Source organism: Saimiri boliviensis, chromosome 1 (assembly GCF_048565385.1).
Source record: "Saimiri boliviensis isolate mSaiBol1 chromosome 1, mSaiBol1.pri, whole genome shotgun sequence".
NCBI lineage: Eukaryota > Metazoa > Chordata > Mammalia > Primates > Cebidae > Saimiri > Saimiri boliviensis.
The window spans coordinates 107,172,704-107,198,928 of NC_133449.1; the positions used below are offsets into that span (position 1 = coordinate 107,172,704).

Below are 26,225 nucleotides of genomic sequence, written 5' to 3' on the forward strand. Positions count from 1 at the left end.
GTGGAGTTCATGTAGACCCCCCCCCCACTTTCAATGGAAGACCTGTCAAAGTCATGTTGAAGGAAAAGCATGTGAGATGGGGGAAATTGTTTTGGCCATGTTTTGGAAAATGCAGTCTTCCATAGTACTTAATTCATAGGATTACTGTTTGTACTAAAGGAGCTAGTGTAGAATATTATAATGACAACTGGCTATACGTTGTCAACAAATTCTAGCCATTGTTATCTGGAGGATTATGGCTGTTCTACAATATTTATAAAATTGCTGTGGGAATTAAATTTTAAAAATGATTTTGAAAGGTTGTGATTAATAATTGTAATTACAGCAACTATCAGCATTTAATAATAGTCACTACTATTGTAGATCTCTGCAAGAGCCTATATTTTACAGATAAAACTTGCTTCTGTGAAAAGTGCATAAGATGCCTGAGAGATGTGGGAAAATCAGAGTTTGAACACAAGTCTGTCCATGTACATATAGATGTATACGAAAGGACAGTATGACTGTGGTGCTGCTGGTGCTGTTGGTGCATGGCAGGAGTGGGTCATCACGGAAGTGTCTTTTTCATTTAGAGCCTATGAGCTTACTATCAGAGAGATGGATCTTTTTGCAAATGAGATAACAAGAAAGGCAACTAAATGTGGCCCCAGAAAGGCACTGTGGTTACTCAAAGGAATTAGAAAGGAAAGAATCGACCCAAGACCTCTGCCTGGCCAGGCACAAGTTCAGCATCCTCAATAAGCCTGAGGCTCATATAACATTGTAAAACTGCATGCTCCATTATCCACACTGTACAATTGTCTGGTGTGCTGGAAAAGAAAGGTCAAGCAGAATTATTAGCAGGCAGCCTTTACTGCCCTTGGTCATAGACAATCATATAGTAAAGTTGCATTGCTACTGTACTGGTTGTCTTAGTTTCACAGCCATGAACTTGAATGAGATTTGTAGAAAATCCATATAAGACAGTTTTTCCCCCCAAAACCTTCAGAGTAATTGGTAATTGTCTACAAGGGACTCCCGCTTCTTACTTATCCTTTAATATGGAGGGTATGGTGAGATTAAAAAATATGAGTCCAAAAGAAAGTTGCAAAGCAAAGTACTATTGGTAAATATAGACAAAGTTTTGGAACTGATGAAATCTCTGTAAGGGAAATTAAAATATAATGAGCTTAAGTAACTTGCCCAAGACCACTTTGCTTGGAAGTGATAGAGGCACGATTTTCAACCCTGGATTCTCTATATTGTATCTTACACAGAGCATTAGATGTGTAAAGCAAATAAGATAATGTTGAATCTTAACTCCTTACTGAAAACCTTCCAATGATTTACCCAAGTTAAAACAAAACCTGAAGTCTTTTCCATCACCCACAATGATGTTTTACACAATTTGGCCTCCACTTCCCTACATGCCCTTATCTCTCACCAGAAGGCTGTAGTCACTATCCTCCTCTTATTCCTCTCTAGGTATTCAGGATCTTCTCATCTTGGGGGCTTTGTCATTTGCTAATCACCTGGCCTGTCGTTTTTATACTGCAGATACTCACATAATTGTCTTGCTCAGTCTTTTTAGATTCCTTTTTCTAAAGAATGTCTTGTCCTACAACGCTACTGAAAACCAGTCTCTCTTTCTGGTTTTCAGCTTCTCACCCACACATGCATTCAATCACACTCATGTACATACACAAATTCACACAAATAGCTCACACACTCATACACTTACACTCTTGTACAACATATTCATACTCACACAATTACAACCACTCACACATTTACACCTTCACCCTCACACGCAATCATGCACTTACACAACCACATACTCCTTCTCTCAGAATCTTAACCGTTTTACTCTATTTTATTTTCCTTTTTCATTGCAATGACATCAGAATGTGTTCACATTTGTTTTTATATTTTCTTTTTAGACTGCTTCATTGAGAGGAATCCTGACTGTTTTGTTTAGTAATAAACAAAACAACTAAATAAAACAGTGTCCTGACACTAGGACAGCACCTCCATGTACAGTATTAAGCTCCCAGTAAACATTAAATAAATGTATAAAAGAGTCACACTGCAGGAAAGCTTTCTGGAGAACGTAATACCTGACCAAGTTGTAAAGGAGGTGAAAAAAGGGAAGTGTCCAATGTAGAGTTAGATAGGGAATGATGTTAAAGTTTGCATTTTTAAAGTAAATATGGAGCTGTTGAAGGACAGCTTTTAAATAGAGATATTTTTTTTTTTTCTGGGCACTTGGCAATACCATAAGTGAGCCTTGGAATTAGTTCATGGACCATCCTGAAGACATGAAAAGAAGCCTCAGCTGTTTTAATAGATGAAGACATGTTTCCTGTTCCCCATTACCTGATGGGAAATATAACAGGGCATTGTTTTCCTCCCTTACATGTGGCAGGTGACCCCAGCATTTCACCTGGACCCAGATGTTGTTTTATCATCCTTTGTAGAACACATCCTTTTGACAAGCAGGCCATGTGGGATCTTCCTCTACACATCCATTCATTTCTTTCATGTTTTCAATCAATGGAAAGTTCCATTTCAGATCCTTTGAGAAATGTATCGGTATTCAATGAAATCTATAGTCTTACAGCTGCCAAATAAAAGGGAAAATAAAAACAGATGTCTTCTTCTTCTAGGCGTATACCAGATGTCTGTGTCAGAAGCAAGTGTCCCCGGGGAGGAGGTGGGAAGAGTGAAAGCTAAAGACCCAGACATTGGAGAGAATGGCTTAGTCACATACAGTATTGTTGATGGAGATGGTATGGAATTGTTTGAAATCACAACGGACTATGAAACACAGGAGGGCGTGATAAAGCTGAAAAAGGTGAGTTAGGGTAAGGAATCAGACGTGTCAGTGGTATGGTCAGCTCTGCCAAAGCAACACTGCAAGAAACAAGGAGGCAATGGTTAAAACAATCAGAATTTGTGAAACTGGGGGATAACTCAACTTTGTAGTTGAGCCCTGAGCTCTGGAAGATCACAGAATTGTATTCCTTTCTGTTACTGCAGAGAAACTGACAAAAGGGGTTGGTGATACCTGCCTGAGATTTCTAGTTAGTTCTTAAATATTTTCCCACAGAGGGAAGGACAATGAGATAAATCTAGATTTTGAAGAAGCCCTGAGCATGCATGGAATTCCTCTCCCCCACCCCCTGCCACCCTTTAGCCCTGCCAAGCTGAATCTCTTAAGTAGGCTGTTCAGAACTTTTCCTGTTTCAACATCCAAGGTTCACTGCATTGCTGGACCCTCTGTGAAACTTAAGCCAATTCTCTGCTCGTTTTTATCTCAAGTGAACCTGGAGAAGCAGCAATGATGGACCTCCCCCCATAGTCAGTCATTAAAAACGTGTCTCTGGGATTATTTCATTACAAAGAGAAGTCTAGTGTTTCTTCTTTTTTATGTTTACTCAATACTAACTACTGGCCAGACATAGCACCAGATTCTTACAAACATCATTTTATCTACTTTTCACACACACAAAAATAGTCATACAAAGTAGGTGGCATTGTCGCAATGGGCAAAGAGACTTCCACTTAATTTTGAGGAGAACTGTCACACAGCTCAGGCATGCAGACCTAGAATTCAGACCTGGGTTATTCTAGAACATCTTCCCTCTCAAGACATTTTGAAAACAGCTGGGCCAGAAAGCATTTGTAAAAAGAACCAGGTAAGATTCACTTCCAAGTGACGAAATAGTTCCAGTATCTTCTAACATGATTTCCCCCTGTGATTTACCACTTGAGAAATCAACACCTCTCCATCATTAGAGTGTATGGAGCATTAAATCGAAATTGAAGGATGGAATTACCTTGGTTTTAATCAAGCATTCATTTTCAACTTGGTTTTGTAACATGAATATTAAACTCCTTGGTGTGATGGAAAAGATTGGACTGTAACACTGATAGAAAATTAATTTGAAAAATCAATAAAGAGGCCAGTAGCTAAAGAGGCACCAAGGACTAGTGGGCGAAGACTGGTCCTGAAAGGAATCTTTCAGGTAGTGAGCAAGGAGTGACCTGTGCTAAGAAGCTGACCTTTCACAGCATTTTAAAGTATGTTGGGGTTGGGGAAAATATTATGGGGCACAAACCAAAGAGAAGGTAGGGGGTGACTCTGTTATAAGAAAAATAAAATGAAGGATATGGAAGTTGGGGTGAAATTTGTATACTCGGAAAAGTCTACATTAGTGGATGAATGGTAGGAATAAAGAAGCCTAACTATCAACCACGGGGAGCCAGTGTAGTCACTAATTCAGGTTTCTCCTCTGGAAAAGTAGCTGTGTGAATTGTGTGTTGCCTAGAGCTGTCAACTTACTTCGTTAATTAATACTACTATCTCTTCTGCTTGACACTGACATACGAACATTGACATCAGCAATTCCTGCCTCCCATCCTTTGCTGTTCCTGTAATTGAGTAGTTGGTTATGCTAAGGTTGTCACCTGTTTTCAGTGTATTCAGGGAGTAAACACACACTTTATCTCTGAAATCTTGAAACATTTAAGTGACCCCAATGGAACTTACACATTGCAAATGAGCTCTCTGCATGTGATTAATTTGCACATTTCCCCCCAATTTGGTGTGTTTATTCTAGGCAAAAGAATAATCTTCTATAAAGCACTGACATTTAGGTTTTAAACAGTGCAAGATGTTATTTCATTTGTAAAAGAACATTTGCTTAAACTTGTAGCACAAAATTCCAAATGTCCACCAAGGGAAAAGAAAAGAAAAATTAGCGATGGATTTAACAGAGTAAAAATATGACTCCTTGTAAAAGTCATTATACTCAATTTAATACCATAAAAGCCTACAGGGACATTATAGCAATATTTTTGCGTTTTAAAGCATTTTTTAACTTAGTATTTTTGTTTATTTCTAACTCATTCACCCATTTTTCCTCCAAGAGTTATTGAGTTCTTATTATTTGTCAGGCAGACCCTTTGCCAGAGACTGGAAATCTAAAATTGAAGAGATTAAGTCCTGACCACAGGGAGTTCACAATTTAACAGGACAGTGAAGTGAAACAATAATTAAAACCAAGTGCGTTTTCTCAGCCTTGGCAGTGTTGATGTCTTGGGCTGGATAATTGTTGCAGGAGGCTGTTCTGTGTATTGTAGGATATTTGGTAGCATTCTAGGCTTCCCCTCACTAGAGATCAGTAAGCACATGCTCTACCCACCCCCAACAGTCCTGATAATAGTAATAAAAATAATTATCCTAGACATTGTCTAATATTCCTGGAGTAACTGGGAGCAAAATCACTCCCCAGTTGAAAATGGACCGTAATAGTATGATAAGACCTATGAACATGGGTCGTGACTGACTTCTTAGGGGGCGGTTCTCAAGCTGAGTCTTGATAGATGAGGAGGAATTTGCTGGATAGTTAAGGACAGAAAAGGCAGAAAAAAAAATAGCTCATAAAGGGCTAGTATCAATGGAAACAGGACACATTTAAGAAACTTCAATCTTGAGTCTTAAGATAGATACAGTAAAATCAATGGACAAACTAATTCAAGGGCAATATTACAAAGAATTGAAGAAGGTAGAAGAGGCAGTGAGATGGTAATGAAGGAGAAAAAGTCAAGAAATAATTACTAGATAGAGTCATTCATTTATTGAGTATTTTAGAAAACAAATACTGCTTGAGTTCTGACTCTGTGTCTTAGTTTAAGGTGGACAGGGGAGAGAGAAACTACCCTTAGAGTATTTAGACAATCTCTATGTGGTTAGCTGAGGAAGAGCCAGGTTTTAGAATGAGAATACTTGGGCACAGGGAAGGGAACAACACTCACTGGGCTAGGTGTAGTGGGGGGTGGAGAGGAGGGGAGCGGAGGGACAGCGGTGGGGGGAGGGGAAGCACGAAGAATGGGAAGGGATAACACCTGGAGAAATACCTTATGTAGGCTATGGAGGTCAGGGGATGGAGACAGCAAACCACCATGGCATGTATGTACCTATGCAACAATCCTGCAGGATGTGGAATGTGCACATGTTCCCCAGAGCCCAAAGTACAATAAAATAAATAAGTAAATAAATAAATAAAAATTAAATTAAAACAAAGTGAGGTTTTAGAGAGCTTAGTGGGCTTCGAGAGGAAAATCCAATCTGTTCACGTAGCACCTTTGACTAAATGGGAATCCTATCTATATCAGAGAAATCTCAGCACAGTGTCTGAGCTATTTATTTTCAACCAAATAAACTCCTTGTAAAGCAGTGTGAGAGCAGAATTGTAAGGCATTTTTAATATTCCCTATTTTAATAAAACTCTTTTTATGTCTGATTTTTCTTTATATTCTTTTTCCGCATGTATATAGATGTGGATACATCACATTTAACACGGTTGCAATCAGAGGGTGATCTGATTTGTTAACTTAATGTCACATCATAAACATTTTACATGCTGTTATATAATATGTGTAATCATTTTTAATGGCTACATAACATCCCATCCTATTGACAAATCATTATTTCCTTAATAAAATCTCACAGTTGGATTTGGTGTTTTGTGTGTACATTTCCACAGTTTAGATATAACCTTCTATTGTATCTAACACATATCATGCATTTTTGAATATTGTTTGTTTTGGTTTTCTGTTGAATTAATCCCTCAGGGAAGATTTTCAGAGGTGGGATTAGTAAACTAGGGGGTATTAAGATTTTTATGGCTTATGCAATGTGTTGCCTCATTTAGCTTTATTTCAACTACTCATAACATGGACATAAATGTTCACATAGGAAACTACCTCGCATCTTTTTTTGGAGGGAGGAAGGGAAGGAATTGTAAGAAAATGTCTAAATGTTATGCATCTATCAGCCGTACTCCAGTCAAAATGATGGATGCATATTATCACTTGGTACAGTCATTCTTGCATACTGTGGGACAAAGATAAGCAAAGAGCAATAAGACTCTATAGACTGCTTAGGGATGCTCTTCTCCATCTCACTCCATCCTTGCCTCACTGGGGAGAGAAATGAAGGGCTGCCAGCAGGCCACTAGGAGACCACACAAATCTACCTGGGCCTATTGAGGAGGACTTCACAAGGCAATGAGGCTTAAACTGACTACCAGACTTGGAATCTTGCCAAACTGGGAAAGGCCATCCCACGCAAACCTTTGCAAAGACCTGGAGAGCCTAGCTTGGGATGTGAAATGTATCAGCCACACTGCAGCGTGAGGATAGTATCCTCAACACCAACAGGGCTTTCTGTGGGAAAATGGCTCCAGGTCCTTAGGCATATGCCTAAACCACGTACAAAAGATTCTGGCTGTACCAACATCAACAGAATATCTGTTATCAGAAATTTTCTACTTTTCTGATTATAAATTACCCAGTCTCAGAACTATCATATTCCAGTGTTTGATGCTAACAATTGAAGGGATTTTTGAAAAGTTGCAGTAATCTTGTATGTTCAGCCTATAAATATCATTCCTTTTTCACTGCTCTGTAACCTGGCCAAGAACAGCTGGGCCGCAGGTTGATGGAAAGGCTGGGGGCAGATTTAGATTTAGGAAAGGTTGTGTTTCCTGACTGGGAAGATGGAGGTGAGAAGATGATGGAAAAAGTGTCAAGGATATCCAACGTGTTTAACCCTGCTGAAACTGCTATCGGCCTTAATTTAGAGTACTGCAAAATTAGGTCAGGAATAAGCCACATGCCCATTCAGAATAATGTTTACCGGGGAAATGACAACAGCAGGGCAGGCAGATGCTCACCTTAAAAGGTGAAACTCTTTCCAAATATCTGGTAGTTCAGCAACATCCAGAGTGCTAATGAGAAAGCTGTTTTCTAGGCATCAGGGCTTGTTTCTCTGCTACAATGTTACTTTCCACCCTTTGCTGACTGATTCACTGTAACTCCTCTCATTCAGAATTAGGGAGTGTTTACCATCAATTTTTCCATAACTGCAGCCATTCAAATGCTACTACTCCCTTTTTTCTTTCATATCTGTGTAAAATTTTACTGCTTACATTTGTTTTTCTTTAAATAGACCATCTTTAATATATATGCATTCTTTTTAGAAAAAAAAAGGAAGCATTTCCCTTATTATCTTGTCACTTGCCAAAAATAGAAGGTAACTTAAAAATAAATGCAATCAAACCAAAACGATGCCATTGCATTCTAACTAGAGTTGTAATCTCTCACAAAAGAGATTGCGAAACAGAGCAGATATGTTAAAGTGGAGGTGTCCTACTTGGTGTGTTAAGGATTTAAAGATTTGGAAAAGAAATAATTATCTCAATAGGTAAGTTAATGTCATTTGACAACCTCACCTATCAAAATTACCTGTAAACCACCCTAAGTCATCTTCTGGGCCGCTGCTGCTAAGAGTCCCAGACACTGGGAAACACAGTGTCACCAGGAAGTTTAAACATGAAGCCTTCCATCTGATCAAGCTGCATGGTTGGGTTTAGGAGAGGTATAAGGCAATCAACAAACAAGACATGCTTTTTGGCTGAAATTCAGCAGCTATTTTTGTTACCAAGATACTTAATACTTTTCACAATGAGCTACCAAATGTGCTCTTGTAGTGTTTTAATTCCCTTCCTTAGATAATTCTTAGTGATTGATTTGGGCAACATTAGTGTTGCTATATAAAATAAAGTTCATTTTAGATGACGTGGTCTTTCTGTGTCTGTCATGCACTTAGAATGACTCACTAAGCACATTCTAAGTTTCAGCAGTTGATTTGTCTGATTTTCTGACCAAATGGCTCAGGTAATTTGATACTGAATAGATTTTTATTTCTCTCACTTTGAAGAACTATTCACTCTGCCCTATAAAACAATCAGGTCTTTCTCTTCCATTATTCTTTCAAGGAATTGGTTGTCAATCTTCTCTTCCTTCTTGCCAGCCTGTAGATTTTGAAACCAAAAGAGCCTATAGCTTGAAGGTAGAGGCAGCCAATATGCACATTGACCAGAAGTTTATCAGCAATGGGCCTTTCAAGGATACTGTGACCGTCAAGATTGCAGTGGAAGATGCTGACGAGCCCCCTATGTTCTTGGCCCCAAGTTACATCCACGAAGTCCAAGAAAATGCAGCTGCTGGCACTGTGGTTGGGAGAGTGCATGCCAAAGACCCTGATGCTGCCAACAGCCAGATAAGGTACAGAAGGATTTATTTTAAGGGAATGGATGGGGAATTTTAGAGTCAAGAGGTTCTGGGAAAGCCCTGTAGGAAACACATTCTTCAGTTTCGAAAAGAGTCCATGTTTATCAGGTTCAACAGAATGTAAACAAGATTAAGATTTAGAAGACATGAGCTTAACTTGACCTCAGTTCCCGACTTTTTGGATAGGGTTGTTCAGGCTACATGACTTTTCTCTGGAGCAGATTTTTTTCAGGCATACTAGGTGATATAGCTCTGAGCTGGGCCTGTCTGCCTCAGGGGACTGGTGAAATATAATGCTTGTGAAATAATTAGAGTAATTGCAATTTGTTGACTACCTTCCCATCCTCCAGTTACTCTATGAAGAGGTTAGATATGTGATCTAATCTATCCCGTCAATGTAAGTGATGCATGAATTGTTATCCCTTAAAATGAGAGGAAATTGGAAGCGATGCAAGACAAAATGACTTGCTTGGAATGACACAGCCACTGAGCAGGAGGCAAGGAAAACCAGCTCTGTCTAAGTGATGCTGAATACTTTGTGAAAGTAACAAAGTGTCTAAATAAATTCCAGGTGCTGTTCTTATTATGAATACGTTTGTGTGTTTGTGTGTGTGTGTGACCAAAATATGTGATCCAGAACTGTGGCCAGCACAGTGGCTCACACCTGTAATCCCAGCACTTTGGGAAAGCCAAGGTGGGTAGATCACCTTAGGTCAGGAGTTCAAGCCCAGCCTTGACAACATAATGAAATCCTGTCTCTACTAAAAATTTGAAAATTAGCTGGGAATGGTGGTGCATACCTGTAATTCCAGCTCCTTAGGAATCTGGGGCAGGAGAATTGCTTGAACCTGGGAAATCGAGGTTGCAGTGAGAGTTGAGATCAAGCCACTGCATTACAGCCTGGGCGTGAGATCCGATCTCAAAAAACAACAACAAAATAAATAAAGAAAAAGAAAAAAGGAAAAGTGATCCAGAACTCCACTCCTCCACTCATGAGAAGGTGATGAGAAGGAGGCTGAGAAGGGGTTGAATCACAGATTCAACATTTTTTTTTTTTTTTTTTTTTTTTTAGACAGAGTCTCGAACTGTCACCCAGGCTGTAATGCAGTGGTGGGATCTCGGCTCACTGCAGTCTCCGCTTACTAGGTTCAAGCAATTCTCCAGAGGAGCTGGGACTACAGGAGCATGCCACCACACCCAGTTAATCTTTTTTAATAGAGAGGGTTTTTGCCATGTTGTCCACACTGGTCTCAAATTCCTGGCCTCAAGTAATCCACCTGCCTCTGCCTTCCAAAGTGCTGGGGTTATAGACATTAGCCATTGCACCTGGCCTGAGCATCTTTTTATATGCTTATTAACCATTTGTATATCTTCTTGGGAGAAATATCTATTCAAATATTTTGCCCATTTCATAATTGGATTATTTATCTTTCTGTTGTTGAGCTGTAAGAGTTCTTTATGTATTCTGAATGGTAGGGCCTTATCGGATATATGATTTGCAAATATTTTTTTCTCATTCCATGAGATATCTTTTCAGTTTTTTAAAAGTGTCCTTCGAGGTGTAAAAGATTTTGATTTTGATAAGTTCCAATGGATCTATTTTTTTTAATGTCTATAATGAAATAATTGTCTAAGGTCATGATGATTTACACATTAAGTTTTATGGTTTTAGCTTTCACATTTAACGTTTTTAAATCAGTTTTGAGTATACTTTTATATATGTTCTCAGGAAGGGGAGAACATATTATTCTGCATATGCATATCCAATTATGCCAGCACTATTTGTTGAAAAGACTATTCTTTCTTAAGTGAATGGTCTTGTCATTAATGTTGGAAATTGATGACGGTCATAGAATCTCGGTTTGTTTCTGTACTCTTGATTACATTCTATCGATTATATGTCTGTCCGTTCGGCAGTACCACATAGTCTTCCTCACCATACCTTTGTAATATGTTTTGAAATCAGGAACTGTGAGTTCTTCACCTTTTTCCCCACCACCTATTTTTGTAGATAATGTTATATGGCAGGACAGTCACACCATTTGTTTGCGTATTCCCTATGTCTCTTGTCCTGCTACAAGGGCAGAGTTGAGTAGTTGAGACAGATATTCTAATTTCTGCATGAGCTAAAACATTTGCTGACTAGCCCTTTGCAGAACATGTTTTCTGGCCCCTGTTATAGCTCATCATTGCACCTACCACTAAACAGAGTACACGGCCCAAAGTCAATATCTAACAAATATTTATAGAACAAATAAGTAAAATAACTCCCGATTTGGCTTAGAACGTCAAGCTCACAGTTTCTGAGGGTAAAATAGGAAGTGTAATAGAAGTGATGACATCTTATTCACACATTTATTTGACAAATCTTCATTGAGCACACACTGGGGATTCCCAATGTACTTAGGGAGGCAGACACTTACTAAAAAGTAAATGGATCTAAGTATAAAAAGTAATTACATGGACTATGGAGTTTGTCCATTTCTATCAAAGAAAACAGTGGCAGGGAAGAAAAAATTCCCAACTATCAGTGTTGTTGTGTTGCTTTTGGATCTTTGAACATTGATTCTTCTGAGGAAAAGAGAGATAATTAACATTTACTGAACGTCTTCTCAGCCTCATACAACAGGTTTTACAAGGTTATTTCAGTCAATTCTCAGTGACATCCTTTGTGGCTATGACTGCTCTTGAATTGAATAGGTGGGAAGACTAAGGCTCGGAGCAATGATGGGACTATTTTAAAGTCACATGGACAGTCAGTGTTGAACACTGGATTTTAACCCAGATCTGTCTTGAGTTCATTCTGAGATTTTTACTTTAACCCAGCAGCCTCTAATGGAAAGATTTCCCGAGAAGATTTGATTACTGTATTCCCTCTGTGCAGAATGATACATTACATAATGACTATGGACTCTTCTAACACCTTTAGACTACTCAAAAATGTCCATGGTATGAATTTTAAATATCTTTGGCCTAGAATATCGAGGTGCATTAGAAACTTTTTAGAAGAGCAGTGACTGTGATGTAGAAACACTCACTCATTTCCTCTGCACCTCATTGTCTTCAAGGATTCACGTCTGCAGTTGATTATTTGGGTCATGTTTATTTCATGCCTACATGTGGCTCTTCTGCACATGTAGGCAATTTCCATGTCTATAATTATCCAAGGATGCTCAATATCACACTGGAACCAACCCCCCACTCCCACCTACTTGGGTCTTTGTTCTTTAGAAATGCCAGACGAATTATAAGAGAATAGTCAAAGCTTTTCGTTTGTTTGTTTTTGAGACAGGATTTCCGTCTGTCAACCAGCCTAGAGTGCAGTGGTATCATCATGGCTTACTGCAGACTTGAGCTCCCTGGGCTCAGGTGATCCTCCCATATCAGCCTCCCAAGTAACTGGGACTACAGGTGCATGCCACCATGCCTGTCTAATTTTGTTTTTGTTTTTGTTTTTTTGTTTTTGTAGAGAAGGGGTCTTACTATGTTGCTCATGCTGGTCTCAAACTTCTGGGCTTAAGTCATCGTCCTGGCTCAACCTCCCAATATGCTGGGATTTCAGGCATGAACCACTGCACCTAGTCTATTCAAAGCATTTTTTCTGATGGGTCTTTTATTCTCCCTACCTAATTTCCTGGTTGCTTCTCTTCACCTCTGAGGAAATTCGTGTCCTTGGACATATAATAGAGGCCTTGAAATATCACCCTAACTCAGCTTCTTGGAAATTTCACAGATTTTTTTTTCTTAGACTGTAGCATTAGACACATTTTTGTTTATGATTTTCTTTCTAAAATATTCTCTCCCTTTAGTTTTCTTGGCATTAATCTCATATGCCTCTGATAACACTGTACCTGGTACCTGATGTCTTCACTAGTCTTTAATCCCTGTCCAGGCACTGACTTGGTTCTTTCTCTCTCTGTGTCCAACCACCTATCAGGCTTTTACCTATGCCGTAATTGACCTGAGTTGCTGCTTCAGATTTCCTGCTCCTTGGCTGATCTTTCTCCCCGATTCTAATTCTGCATTTACAATGTTGTCTGTTGTGCATTTTCACCCGTTTGCTTTTTCTTTCACTGGCTCACTTATTTATCCAAGACATATTTTTGATCTTATAATGATTGTGGCATACTTTAAAACAGAAGCAGCTGTTTCCAGCCTGACTTCCTGAAGCCTACAATCGAGTTGAGTCTTTGCTCTCTGAGCATTTTGACATATCCCTAATTAAATGCCAACCTGTCCTTCCTGGTAATTGACTTTTTTTTCTTTTTCTTTTTTATTATTTTTAATTTTTTAAGTAATTTTAACTTTCGTTTTTGATTCAGAGAGTACATGTGTAGGCTTATTACATGGTTATATTGCATAGTGCTGAGGTTGGAGGTATGATTGATCCTGTCTCATTATAGGGCATATATCCAAAGGAAAATCAATTTTATAAAAATTTATTTTACAATTTTATCCAAAAGAAAACACAAAGACATAAGCACCTAGATGTTCATCACAGCACTATTCACAATAGCAAAGACTTTCTTTTTCAGTGTCCTCAAGTCTCCCTGTCTCAGACACGCAGGTGAGAAACGCCCTTCTCTCAGCCTTCCCTAGATGTCCCAATGTCCACTAAATCCTACTGGGGCTTTTGTCATCATCTAGGATTCCATTTCCTCTGTCACCCCTGTACTTCTCTCTCATCACCTCGTGTATTTAAAACGACATCAAATCCTTAAGTTTCCTCTGCTCCTTCTTCTACTCTATTCTACTCAGACCATCTTGCCTATCATATGGTATTGATCTCCTTGAGAGCTTGCTGCCATTTATTTGTTCTTCTGCTCAAAGCCTTCCATGATTTCTCTCTGGCTATGGGATGAAGGTCACACTCTTACATTTGAGAGCTTCCACAATCTGTTCTCAGTGTGTAATAGCAGCATCAACAACAAAAATAATAGCACTTACTGTTGGTTACAATGCTTACTATGTGTGAGTCACTACATTATGTATCTTAAACCTTTATTATTTTATTGAATTCTCACAGATAACATAAAAGTTAGGCACTATTAATATTCCAGTTCAGACAGGTTCCTGCCATTCCAGCTACCCAGGAGGCTGAGGCAGGAGGATGACGTAAGCAGGAGGTCAAGACCAGTGGGGGTAACATAGTGAGATTCTATTAGAAAAAAAAAAAAAAGAAATATATATATATATATATATATATATATCACATACACACACACACACATATGTGTGCGTGTGTGCATTTTAAAAGATAGATATGCTAAGGTTCAAGGAACTTAAGTGGCTTTTCCAATATCATCCAGCTTATATGTAGCAGATCATGAAGTTGTACTTAGCACTCTAAAACCCCAAAACTCATGCCCTTTATTTCTATAGAATAATGATTGAATTTGTAGTGATCTTTCTTTCTATGTGTGTGTTGTCGTGTCAACTAAATAGTGAGCTCCCTCATGGAAGGAGAAAAGTCTTTGATTATTTTTTTGATTCCTTTCCACTTAATGTTATCCACTGATGGCTCAGTTGCTGAGCCTCTCCTGACGTTGAAGAGATGTGTGAATATCTTTGGTTTGGTCACTGTGCAAGGGAACTCATCTCATTCCATTTTTATGGGGACCTGTGAACTTAAGTGGCATAATGAATGAGCTCATGTTTGTATACTGTGAAGAGCCACTCAGTGTGGGTCCCTCTTTCCTGAGAAGAACATGATATGAAATTAGAAGATCTGGGTTCCAATATTGTCTCTTCCAGAAACTAGACATAGGACATTTGTAAATTTCATCTTTTGTAAATCTAAGTGATTAAACCTTCTGATATTCCTGGTCTCTGCTATCTCTCACAGCCTTTGGTTTTCGACCATCACTGAATGCCTTCTGACATACTCATTTTGTAAATTTTTGAAAATCATAACTTAGACCTCTAAGAGCAGAAAACCACCCACTTGTGAAGCTCAGAATATTACCTGAATTAACATAACCAATTTTTGTTCTTTTCTATTTTGAAGTTAGTAAAAGAGAGTAGAAAGGGAAAGATCTTTGGAGCTCAACAGACCCATTAAAACAACATTGTATCCTGGGCAAGTTATTTTACAACTCAGTAAAACCATTCTTCCCCCATCTCCCACCTCACGTTGCCATAAATGCAGCCCAATAAAATTATGATTTTTTTTGTTATTTATTAGTAAAAAGTTAATTTAGTGGATGGGAGCAGCTAAAATCTTCAAGCTATGCTGTTATGCACAGCCTGGAGTCACTAAAATATGGGGGAAAATTCCCTGCAAATAAATGGCCAAGCTTACTTTGGACATTGCACACTGGAATTCAGATGCAAGCAAACTGAACCAAATAAAACCTTAAAACCAAATAAACTAAACAGATTTACTGAAATATAGTTATTTTTTTTCTTTTTTGAGACACAGCCTCGCTCTGTCACCCAGGATGGAGTGCAGTGGCATCATCTCACCAACTGCAGCCTCCACTTCCCATGTTCAAGTGATTCTCATGCCTCAACCTCTTGAGTAACTGGGATTATAGGGTGTGCCACCACTCCCAGCTAATTTTTGTATTTTTTAGCAGAGAGGGGATTTTGCCATATAGGCCAGGCTGGCCTTGAACTCCTGGCCTCAAATGATCCATGCACCTCAGCCTCCCAAAGTGCGGAGATCACAGAAGTGAGCCACCACACCAGGCTACAGTTTTCTTTAAATAAAGACAAATGGATTTTTAGGTCTATACAGGATCTTGATAAGTTTTAGTACACTTGAAAGTATTTAGTATTTCATATGCAAAAATCTGGCAAAGGTTTGATACATATGTGACTTTCTGAGTAGTTTGGGAGCAAGGCAAACTCACTTCCCAGATGCAGTTTCATAAATATTAAGAGGATGGGTGATTGTAGTAAATATGGAGAAATATGCACCATGTTATTATACTTCTCAATCAAATATGCTAAACAACTCTTTCATTCATTGTACTGAATAAGGAATTCCAGTGTGGCAAAATTATTTCTATAAAAGATTCATGTATGAAGTTTCAAAAGTAAATTTGATTAGAAAAAAAATCTAGCTTAAGCAATTCATTGAGAAGCTTGCTTTAAATATAGCAAGGAGGAAATATTCAAATATTAAGCTGCTCCAAATGTCTTGGTCTAATTGCTTCATTTGCATTCTGCTTAGGTATTCCATCGATCGTCACACTGACCTCGACAGATTTTTCACTATTAATCCAGAGGATGGTTTTATTAAAACTACAAAACCTCTGGATAGAGAGGAAACAGCCTGGCTCAACATCACTGTCTTTGCAGCAGAAATTCGTAAGTTTTCTCCTCAGGGTTTTGATTTTACTTTACCAAGTATTAATAGTTCAGACTTTATATTCTGGACAATAAAATAGCTGAGATAGCCTAACTTTTTTGGTCTTAAACAGATTTTTCAGTCTTTAACATGCAATTTTGGTTATCTCTCTAGGAAGACACATAGGCAAAGGGAGATGTTTTTGTTTTCTCTGACAGAACTGGGTATAGACTTGGCAAGAGAGTTCATAGCTCTCAGGAGTTTGAAACTCATAACCATCACTGAAAGATTTCCCACTCCATCCAGTCACCAGTCTTTGCTGAACCCAGAAAAGAAAAGTGCTTAGGCCCAAGGTTTGTGGGTTCTTGTTCGTGTATAGACAACAACTCAAACTTGATCATGCATCAAGTTGATCCGTCATTAAGCCTGATTTCTGGACCGTGTCCCAGAATCCCTGATTCAGTAGGTCTGGGATAGAGTTCGAGAATTTTTGTTTCCAACAAGTCCCCAGGTGGTTTTAATACTTCTCTGCATACTCCCACATTTAAGAAGTGCTTTGATAGATTACTCTCTGGGGAACAGGGTCCATAATAAGCCTTTAGAATTAAAGCTCAGCATCATAATCAGTAGACGTGGAAAAGTGGTTTAGTTCTTACTGATCTAACATTGACATTTATTCTAGGATATGCTCTTCCCACTGTACTTAGCACCCTTCAGCTCTTACATAGATTCTGTGACAAGAACATCTTTTCCTGCACTGCCTAAATGGGTGGCTGGAGCTTACTCTTTTCCAAGAGTATGCTGGGACCATTGTGTATTTCTTCCTGACTTTTCTTGACTGTCTGCATTCTCTCTTCCCAGACAATCGACATCAGGAAGCCAAAGTCCCAGTGGCCATTAGGGTCCTTGACGTCAACGATAATGCTCCCAAATTTGCTGCCCCTTATGAAGGTTTCATCTGTGAGAGTGATCAGACCAAGCCACTTTCCAACCAGGTAATGCCGCTTTCCCTAACCCCGGCTAGGAGCAACACACTTGAAAATAGAGTGTCTTTTAAAGCATCACCTAGAGATACCAACCACTGCCCAAAAAGGTTTCAGAGCCATGGTTTTGCTCTGAAGCTATGTTCTCTAATTAAAGTCAGGGTTTCTAGCCAGCCAGGAATTTTTGAATAAATGATGTGCCAATGTCAGCATGATTTATTTATGGGCCACCTTTCTCTTTCAGCCAATTGTTACAATTAGTGCAGATGACAAGGATGACACGGCCAATGGACCAAGATTTATCTTCAGCCTACCCCCTGAAATCATTCACAATCCAAATTTCACAGTCAGAGACAACCGAGGTTTGTACTAAGGTTCCTATGCGTTCAGAGAAGTAGAACTGGAAAACAAATGGCGTTTACATCGCACAGCACAAGTATTTTAACTAATCTTTATAATGTCTTCCTGTTGAAGAACACACCAGAAATAATAATGTCACCTCTTTTCTGAAACATGGGTTCATGTGATGCATGTGAATAAGTGAGTCTAATTTTATTTTACTTTTTTTGGCTTTGATATTCATGAAGCAGTCGGAAAACTAAGTGGGGGAACTTACAGGGTCAATATGCAAACAACTCCATTTATCTTTTTTTTCAGGAGGTTGATAAACCCTTGGGGGAAGATGGCTTTATGAATATTGATATCAAGTAAAGCATTAAAAGAGATTAGTTCAACTTTGTAAGGCAATTTAATCTTTCAGCTGGCCTTCCCTTCCAAGCATAGTTTTAATGCAATGCGGCTGGGTACAGAGCTTGTTATCTAAAAGTAGTTGCAGAATGGTTGCCTGAAGGGCATGAAACAAAGCATTGTTTGTCCATTATAAAAATGGCAAAATTTAATATAATTCCTGCTTCTCCTTTCATCAGTTAAGGAGGTTTCAGACTTGCAGATTATTAGAAATAGATGTATCCGTTTACATAATCCCAGACCTGACGCAGTCCCCAGATAAAGTTGGTGGCAGAGCCAGCAACAATGAATATGTATGTATGTTTTTTACTCACAGCCACACTGCTTTGCTCTGTGCATTCCTTGGTAGTGAAAATGCCCATTTAAGTTTGTGACGGTGCAGGCCTGTGAAAACAGGGAAACAAATGCCATCATTTAACATGGGAGCAAAAGGAGGAATAATGATTGCTATATTCCTGCAATCCATGCTAGCCATCTACTAGGCCATAGGCTGATTGCTTGCCCAGTGATTGAGAACAAGCTTAGAGGTTCCTAAACTTTCTAGCAAATATTATTACTTTCCCCATTACTGTTACCACTATCATCAGTACCATAAATACCAGTTGCTGTGTTCCATGACCCATGCCAAGATCCCTTCTACATTCTGTCCACTTAGTTTTTTTTAACAACATCCTAGGCAGGCATTATTATCATCCATATTCCACAGATGAGCAAGACAAGGCACAGAATCATTGAATAACTTGTTTCAAATCAATCAACCAAATAGAAGTTATGGCTGGGTTTAAACCTAGGCTCTCAGAGGCCGGATGCTATAACCTTAACCTCTGAATCCATCTGCTCTGATGATTAAAGCAGACAGGTGCTCGCCATTCTGCTTGGGCTTTAAGAGTACATGATTTGATTTATTTTGTTATTTCTTGAACTCATGTGAGTATTTAATTATGGGCCTTATAAATCAAGCACACACCAAATTAGATGATGGGATAAAATGCACTAGGTGTTATGACAGCCTTTTCTCTCCCAATGCCTTGCTTTCTACAATGAACTTGCTCTTAAGAAGTGAAGTGTGAAGGAAGTTATATGTAAAAAAAAAATGTGTTTTAAAGAAGTCTATAAAACAACCCCTGATTCACTTTGTAAATGATTCCATCATTTTAAAACAGAAACATTACCTGACACTCTGATTTTGTATTTACACTAGGATTTTTCTTTCTCCTTTTGGCTTTGGTGAATGTGCACTTTTAAGTCTCTGAAAGAGATAATTCTGCAAAGCACTAAGGTAAATGGATAGTTCTTAACCAGAAACACACCCAGACATGTAATATAGGAATTCATTTTGTAATGATAGTTTTTCTCCAAAACAGGGAAACTCAGGCACATAGTGAACATTTAAAAATGTGTACTGAACTGAATTGAACAGGGTGGGACAGTGTTTGCATAATGCTTTCTAAGATATGTATACATCTGTACATGAATTTATGAAAATCCCTATGTTTACTCTTGGAATTTTCTGCATTCTCAAATTTGTTTCCAGTTTCACCTTGAATTCACAGACTGCTATGTTTTTTCAGCTTAGGCTTATATCAGTTTTCTGACAAAGAAATGTTTGTAACAATATATTGCATAATGGATTTAGTTTTAACACTAGTGAAGAGATTGATTCAGTTGTCCAGAAAACTCAGATGTTCTCATGTGCCTCTTAGCCACCATCTTTTGTCTAGCTTCTCAAATATTTGGGGTCAGTCATTCACCTGTGTTGATGCAATTCTCAACTTACACTGGAGATCTAATTCCTGGGGCTGTATTCCTTAGCAATATTCCTGTTTAGCATGGGACACCTACAAAAAGGATCTTTACTAAACTTCCCCCACTGTGATGACTGCCTCCATCACCTGCCTGTACATTTTCTTTTTATATATGCAATCATATTTAGTTGCTCTTAACCTCTGAAAACATTATACTAAGACATATTGTTCTCCAGGAAGTTATAAGTATTTTACTTTGTCATAATACTTCATGGATACCATCCATATTTTCAAGGAGATTATATAACCCTAAATAAGTGCATCTGCTGAACAATTAATCTCCCCTGTCCTCTCTTATAAGAGACTGATACCATTGTTGAGCTACCATTTTTGCAGAAAATCGCTACTTTTTAAGAAAAATTACTTTATTAACTATGGCAAACAGTTAATGAAAACTCCCATGTTTAAAGCTATTACAAAACCTTAAAGCAAATAGAGTCCTATAATTATCATTTAATAGAGTTTCTTTCTACTAGCTCCTAAAAGTAATTACATATTGAAGTAATCCAAAAGGAGTAATCACATTCCACATCCTATTAATAGCCTACTGAGTTACCAAATTTCTCAGCTGAGCCTGCTTTCCACAGAAAACATGAGATAATGGTTTATATCATGCTGAGTAAAAGCATCAAGTTTCTTTCTCCTTGACTGTTTACTTCCATTATGCCATGTAAATAATCAGTATTGTGTTTGCCTAAACTCCGGCATAAGCGTTCGGCATATTTAGGAATATAAGAAGAAAAGCCATCTTAATATACACAAGCCTTTTATTTCATTTCATCTTATTCCACTCCACAGCCCAAGCTTCAAAGCCAACTCAGCAGGCAGCAGGAAAGTAGAACACTGGGTGATTCTTCAACATTTAAGTCCATCTTGGGCTATTGATATCAGGAATAGGGCTGTTTGGGTAGGTGAAGAGCTAGTCTGCCCAGGTTTTGAGATGCATTTACTTTGAAAATATCAGGCATGTGGCATCTCTTAAATCACAAGAAATATGTAATGGATGAGAAAAGTGCAAAGAAAAAAAAAACCTGAGATAATATTTCTCCTCTACGTAGCTCTTAACTGGTTTATAAAGCCTTCTCATGCCATTGATTCACCCAGATCTTCAAGCAGCCACATAGGGCAGGCATATGTTATATTTATCCAATTTTCAGATAAGGGAAGAATATGAGACATCAGAAGGATCGGTGATTTGCTCAAGGTCACACAGCAATAAGTGCAAACACTAAATCTGAATATTTGGAGGACCCTGTCTGTTGCACATGGCACACTGTAAAATGAATATAAAGCTTGTGTCTCTTCTAAGTTAGTCATTTTTAAAAGTCTTTGTTTATCCCATTGTCAGTTAATAATCCTCAGATGAAGCACAATCTGAAATTTAACTTATGGATTAATCTAGGATTCTAGGGAGTGCGTGAACAGAGGAGGAAGAAGAACTTCAATTTTCACTTTAATCACAGCCATAATAATTCTAGCAAAATACATTTGCAAAGAAGTTTATAATTTGCTTCTATTACATAATTAATACCTATTTCTTGTAGGAAAATTGGAAAATACAAACCAGCAAAAATAATATTAAAACAGTAAAATAACTTGATAATAGACTACCCAGAAATAATCACTGCTATTTGTATATCCTTTCTTTGCATACATTTCTTTTTTAAGAAAGAAAAAGAAAAGAAAAAAAAAAAGAACAGCTATTGTAAAATACATGTCCACTTATTTTCCCACTTTTCTCCCCACTTATTGGCCATTTCCTAAATATTATTTATGAAACATTTAGTCATGCCCAAATGCTTTGTAACACTTTCTTTGTTGTCTTCTACATTTTTTATGATCAGATTTTTTTGACTTTCTATTCTTCCCATTCTGTCTATTTACTCTGGTATCATATTTTTCTTAAAATAGTTTTATACAAATATGTGTTAAAACTGACAGATACTTTCTCTGCATTATTTTTATTACTATTTTACAAATCTTGCTTTTTTATTCCTTCAGATATAATTTAGAATTATTTTTCAGGTGTCTGGCAAGTACTTTTGTGCATCTTACTGAGTTTATCTTAAATTTATGGATCAATTTAAGAAGAAATAAAATTTTTTAACTATTCCTCTCATCCAAAACCATGGTCTGACTTTCCATTGAATCAATTCTCCTTTTATGACCATCAGGAAGTCTTGTAGTTTTCTTTGTTTTTGTACCATGTATTTCTTATTAGGTTTATGGTTAGCTACTTTAGATTTTGGAAGATATTATAAAGTAAATTTTAAATGTTTTCTATTATTTTTCTGGCTTTTGAGGTTTCAATTTAGTATTTTATGGGATTCTACTTTTTGTCCTTTTTAAGATATACCACTGTCACTGTACTACTTTTTTTTTCTTTTTACTTTTCAATGGGTTGCCCTAGAGTTTAAACCATATATTTACAATTAATCCATGTCTGTTATCAAATAACACTACGTTACTTCACAGGTAGTACAAGTACCTTATAATACGAAATTAATCCTAATTTCTCCCTCCTGTGCCTTATATCATTGCTGTCACTTATTTCACTCATAAATAAGCTTGTGCATGTGTGTGTGTGTGTTTCTTGTGTGTGTGTGTTTCGTGTGTGTGTGTTTCGTGTGTGTGTGTGTTTCGTGTGTGTGTGTGTGTGTTTCATGCACTGCATAACAAGGACAGCAGCAGACGACATATACAAAGGTGATCCAATAAGATTATAGTTGTGGTGAAAATTTCCTATCACCTAGTATTAACTGTAACTGCATTTTCAAACATTATTTTAGAGAGTACTCATTTCTATTTATCAAAAATAAAGTTCACTTTAAAACAGCTTCAGGCCAGTCCATCAGGAGGTATTCCAGAATAAGGCATTGTTATCGTAGAAGACAATAGCTCCATGTGCATTACTATCCCTGAAAACCCTACAGTGAGACGAGATGTGGAGGTGGAAGACAGTGATATTAATAATCCTGATCCTGTGTAGGCATAGGCTAATGTGTGGGTTTATGTCTTAGTTTTGAACTAAAAGGTTTCTTTTTTTTTTTTTGAGATGGAGTCTCGCTCTGTTGCCTAGGCTGCAATGAGGCAGCATCATTTCGGCTCTCTGCAGCCTCTACCTCCCAGGCTCCAGCAATTTTCCTGCCTCACCATCCCAGGTAGCTGGGATTACAGGTGCCCATCACCACACCCAGCTAATTTTTTTTTTTTTAATTTTTTGTATTTTTAGTAGAGACAGGTTTTCACCATGTTGACCAGGCTGGTCTCAAACTCCTCACATCAGGTGATCCACCTGTGTTGGCCTCCCAAAATTAGGATTACAGGGGTCAGTCACCACACCCAGCCAAAAAAAATGTTTAAAAGGTAAAAAAAAAAAATTAAAATAATTTTAAAAATAAAAAAATAAAATCAAGGTTGATTTATTATTGAAAAAATAAATTTTTGTAAGTTAAGTGTAGGCTAAGTGTACAGTGTTTATAAAGTCTACAGTAGGGTACAGTAATGTCCTAGGCCTTCACATTCACTCACTCGGTGACTCACCCACTTCGTGTCCTGAACACACCATTCATCCGAAGTCCCCTATACAGGCATACCATTTTTTATCTTTTATGCCATATTTTTACTGTACCTTTTCTAAGTTTAAACACACAAATATTTACCCTTCGTGTTATAATTGCCTACAGTATTCAATATAGTAACATGATGTACAGGTTTGTAGCCTAAGAGCAATGGGCTATGCCATGTAGGGTGGGTGTGTCGTAAACTAAGCCATCTATGTTTGTGTAGGTACCCTCTGTTTACAGGAGGAAATCTCCTAACAATGCATTTCTCAGGATGTTTCCCTGTCACTAAGAGATTCATGACTGTATATATGAATAAGCACAAGTAATCAAATACATTGTTGCAATTCTTATTGTGAACAAATTATTATGTGTTAGGTCAATGAAACAATAAGAAAAGTATTCTCGGTCTTGTGACTGCGTCTCAGAGTTTATTAAGCTTGTGCCTCTGAACTGTGAACTTCACAAGTGCTCCTCAGTTTTGTTTTTGTCTCTCTGCTTTGCTGGGACCGGATACCTGGGGTGGCCTTTGGTTGGATGTTTCTTTTCTCCAGGTCAGTTAGTCTCTCATAAAATCCCGGAAAATTAGGCTTCCTTTAAAAGTTTTTTCTAAGATCAGACCTCGTTAAAAACAGAATGCTCTGGTGTATTTCAAAATGGTTCCTTTTTGCCTCCTCCTGCTGAGAGCAGGAGGTAATTTTTCTCTATTATTCACTGTAAGAATCATGTAGAGTTCCTGGAGTCTCTGTATCTACCTGTATGTTTCCAATTTTGGGACAGCTATTTGCCCTGTAAACTCATTTCTCTTAGGAATATAGGAAAAGATGTTAAATTTCTAGTTTTTTTTTTTTTTTTTTTTTTTTTTTTTGGATGGGGAGGTGACTTCCAAGCTTTTCATGTATCAGACTGTACTAAAGCTGGTCTAATTTTATTTTCTTAGTCACTATATTTAGTATTAATTACAGCTATTTTAATTTATTTATTATTGGCATTATTACAAAGTGATATAACTTAGCTGATTTTCCTGGGTTTTCTAGAGTGATAACTATATAAAAATTAATGGCAATTTGTTTCACCTTTTAAAATATTTGTTTTTCATCTAATTGCATAGATTTATACTTTTCAAATATGTCTTATATCATAGCAATGGTAATGGCCATTCTTGATTTACTTATTACTTTAAGAGTAAAATTAGTTTTTGAGTTTCATCAATAAACATGATATTGATTGTTACATTAAAATTAGAATTTGTGTTTCGGGGTGTGAGTGTCTATGAAAGAGAGAGAGAGAAAAAAAGAGAGAGAGAACTTCTTTTACACTGTTGTTACTAAAAAATAAATGTTTGATGTTTATCACAATTTTTTGATTCTAACAACAAGATAGTATAGTTTTGTCTGCTGACCTAATAACTTGGTAATTATAATTATAATATTCTAATATTAACTTCATAATTTTAATTTTCAAACCTCTTATTCTGACCAATGATCATTTGATAAGGTACAGAGGGAAAAGCAAGGCCTAGAGATTAAAAGCTTGGCTTTGCTCTTCACAGCTAAAGGGAGAACAATTTTAATATTAATATCTGAATATTTGATATATAATTAATCCTAATAATGCCTCATAAAACATTTTTCAATTATTATACTATATGAATTGAGCTGCCAGTTTGAGAGATAAAAGCACTGACATACTAAAAACTAGTACTGAAATAGGAATATATCCCAGGATCTCAGAACCCCAGGGCTACACCCTTTATAATGGGCCATCTAAACTAGAATTGAAGGTTTTATCAGATCATGGGGTTACATGGCTATGAGAACGTTCTGCTGTTGGCTAGAGCAGCAAAGGAAAATTTTAGGAATTTGCAATGAGTTTTTATTGTAATAACAATAAAAATACTTGGGATTTTCAAGTAAATCAATTTTACGAGCAGTCCATTGCAAACCGTGAAGAGCCTTCCCTATTTGATTTGGCCTTCTCCATCCTTGATGCCGCTTCTGTAGTTAGTGTCAGTTTGGCTTTAATAAAATTCTAGATATTTCTTAGGTTCCCTATGACAGCCTCTTCTTTCCGTCCTTCTATAATCATATAAAGCTGAGGTGTTCTCATGTACTAAGTGCCAGAAAGTGTCCTAAAAGAAGACTTTCACGGTGAATAAGACATAACCTTTTTGATGTCAGGGAATCCCCAAAAGCACATTCGGCAAAGTTAGTTATATTGTGAAAGCACAACTAATTTTGATAGTGACCATGAGTGGAGTTACCCACAGAGAAGCTGTAACTACATGGTGACCTCCAAACAGGTCTGTCTGACTCCAGCCTTGACCCCACTTCACTCAGTCCTCAAAAATAAACCTGACGATGTGTCTCTCTTTCAAAAATTCTTCCCTGCCTCTCTATTTCCTATATATTTAACTGAAACTCCATAGCTTAGTGAGCAAGACATCCCATGATTTACTCCTTGTACACTTTGCCTATACCATCTCCTTTCTCTTGCTACCTTAAATCTTAAGATTCAGAAATGTAAAACCATGTCCAGATTTTTCAAATATGCCATGCTCTCACATGTCCAGGTGCAGGGAATTTACTCCCCCATCTACACTTCCTCCTTTAAGTCTCACTGTACATGAAGTCATCTCTCAAGTGAAGTCTGGCCCAACATCTCAGATCATTTTGGCTGCTTCTTCCTAGTGCTTCAGGAATACTGCCCTAAG

The 26,225-nt window shown here is 37.6% G+C and overlaps 1 protein-coding gene across 1 annotated transcript in view; it reads left to right on the plus strand.

Annotated features, from left to right (window-relative positions):
* CDH11 (cadherin 11) overlaps positions 1-26,225 on the plus strand; it is a 54,783-nt gene that overhangs the window by 13,645 nt on the left and 14,913 nt on the right. The window contains exons 5-9 of the mRNA XM_010346730.3: positions 2,646-2,833; positions 8,861-9,114; positions 16,298-16,434; positions 17,276-17,409; positions 17,642-17,759. Of these exons, the coding sequence (XP_010345032.1) occupies positions 2,646-2,833; positions 8,861-9,114; positions 16,298-16,434; positions 17,276-17,409; positions 17,642-17,759 (831 nt within the window). The remainder of the gene's footprint in view (positions 1-2,645; positions 2,834-8,860; positions 9,115-16,297; positions 16,435-17,275; positions 17,410-17,641; positions 17,760-26,225) is intronic.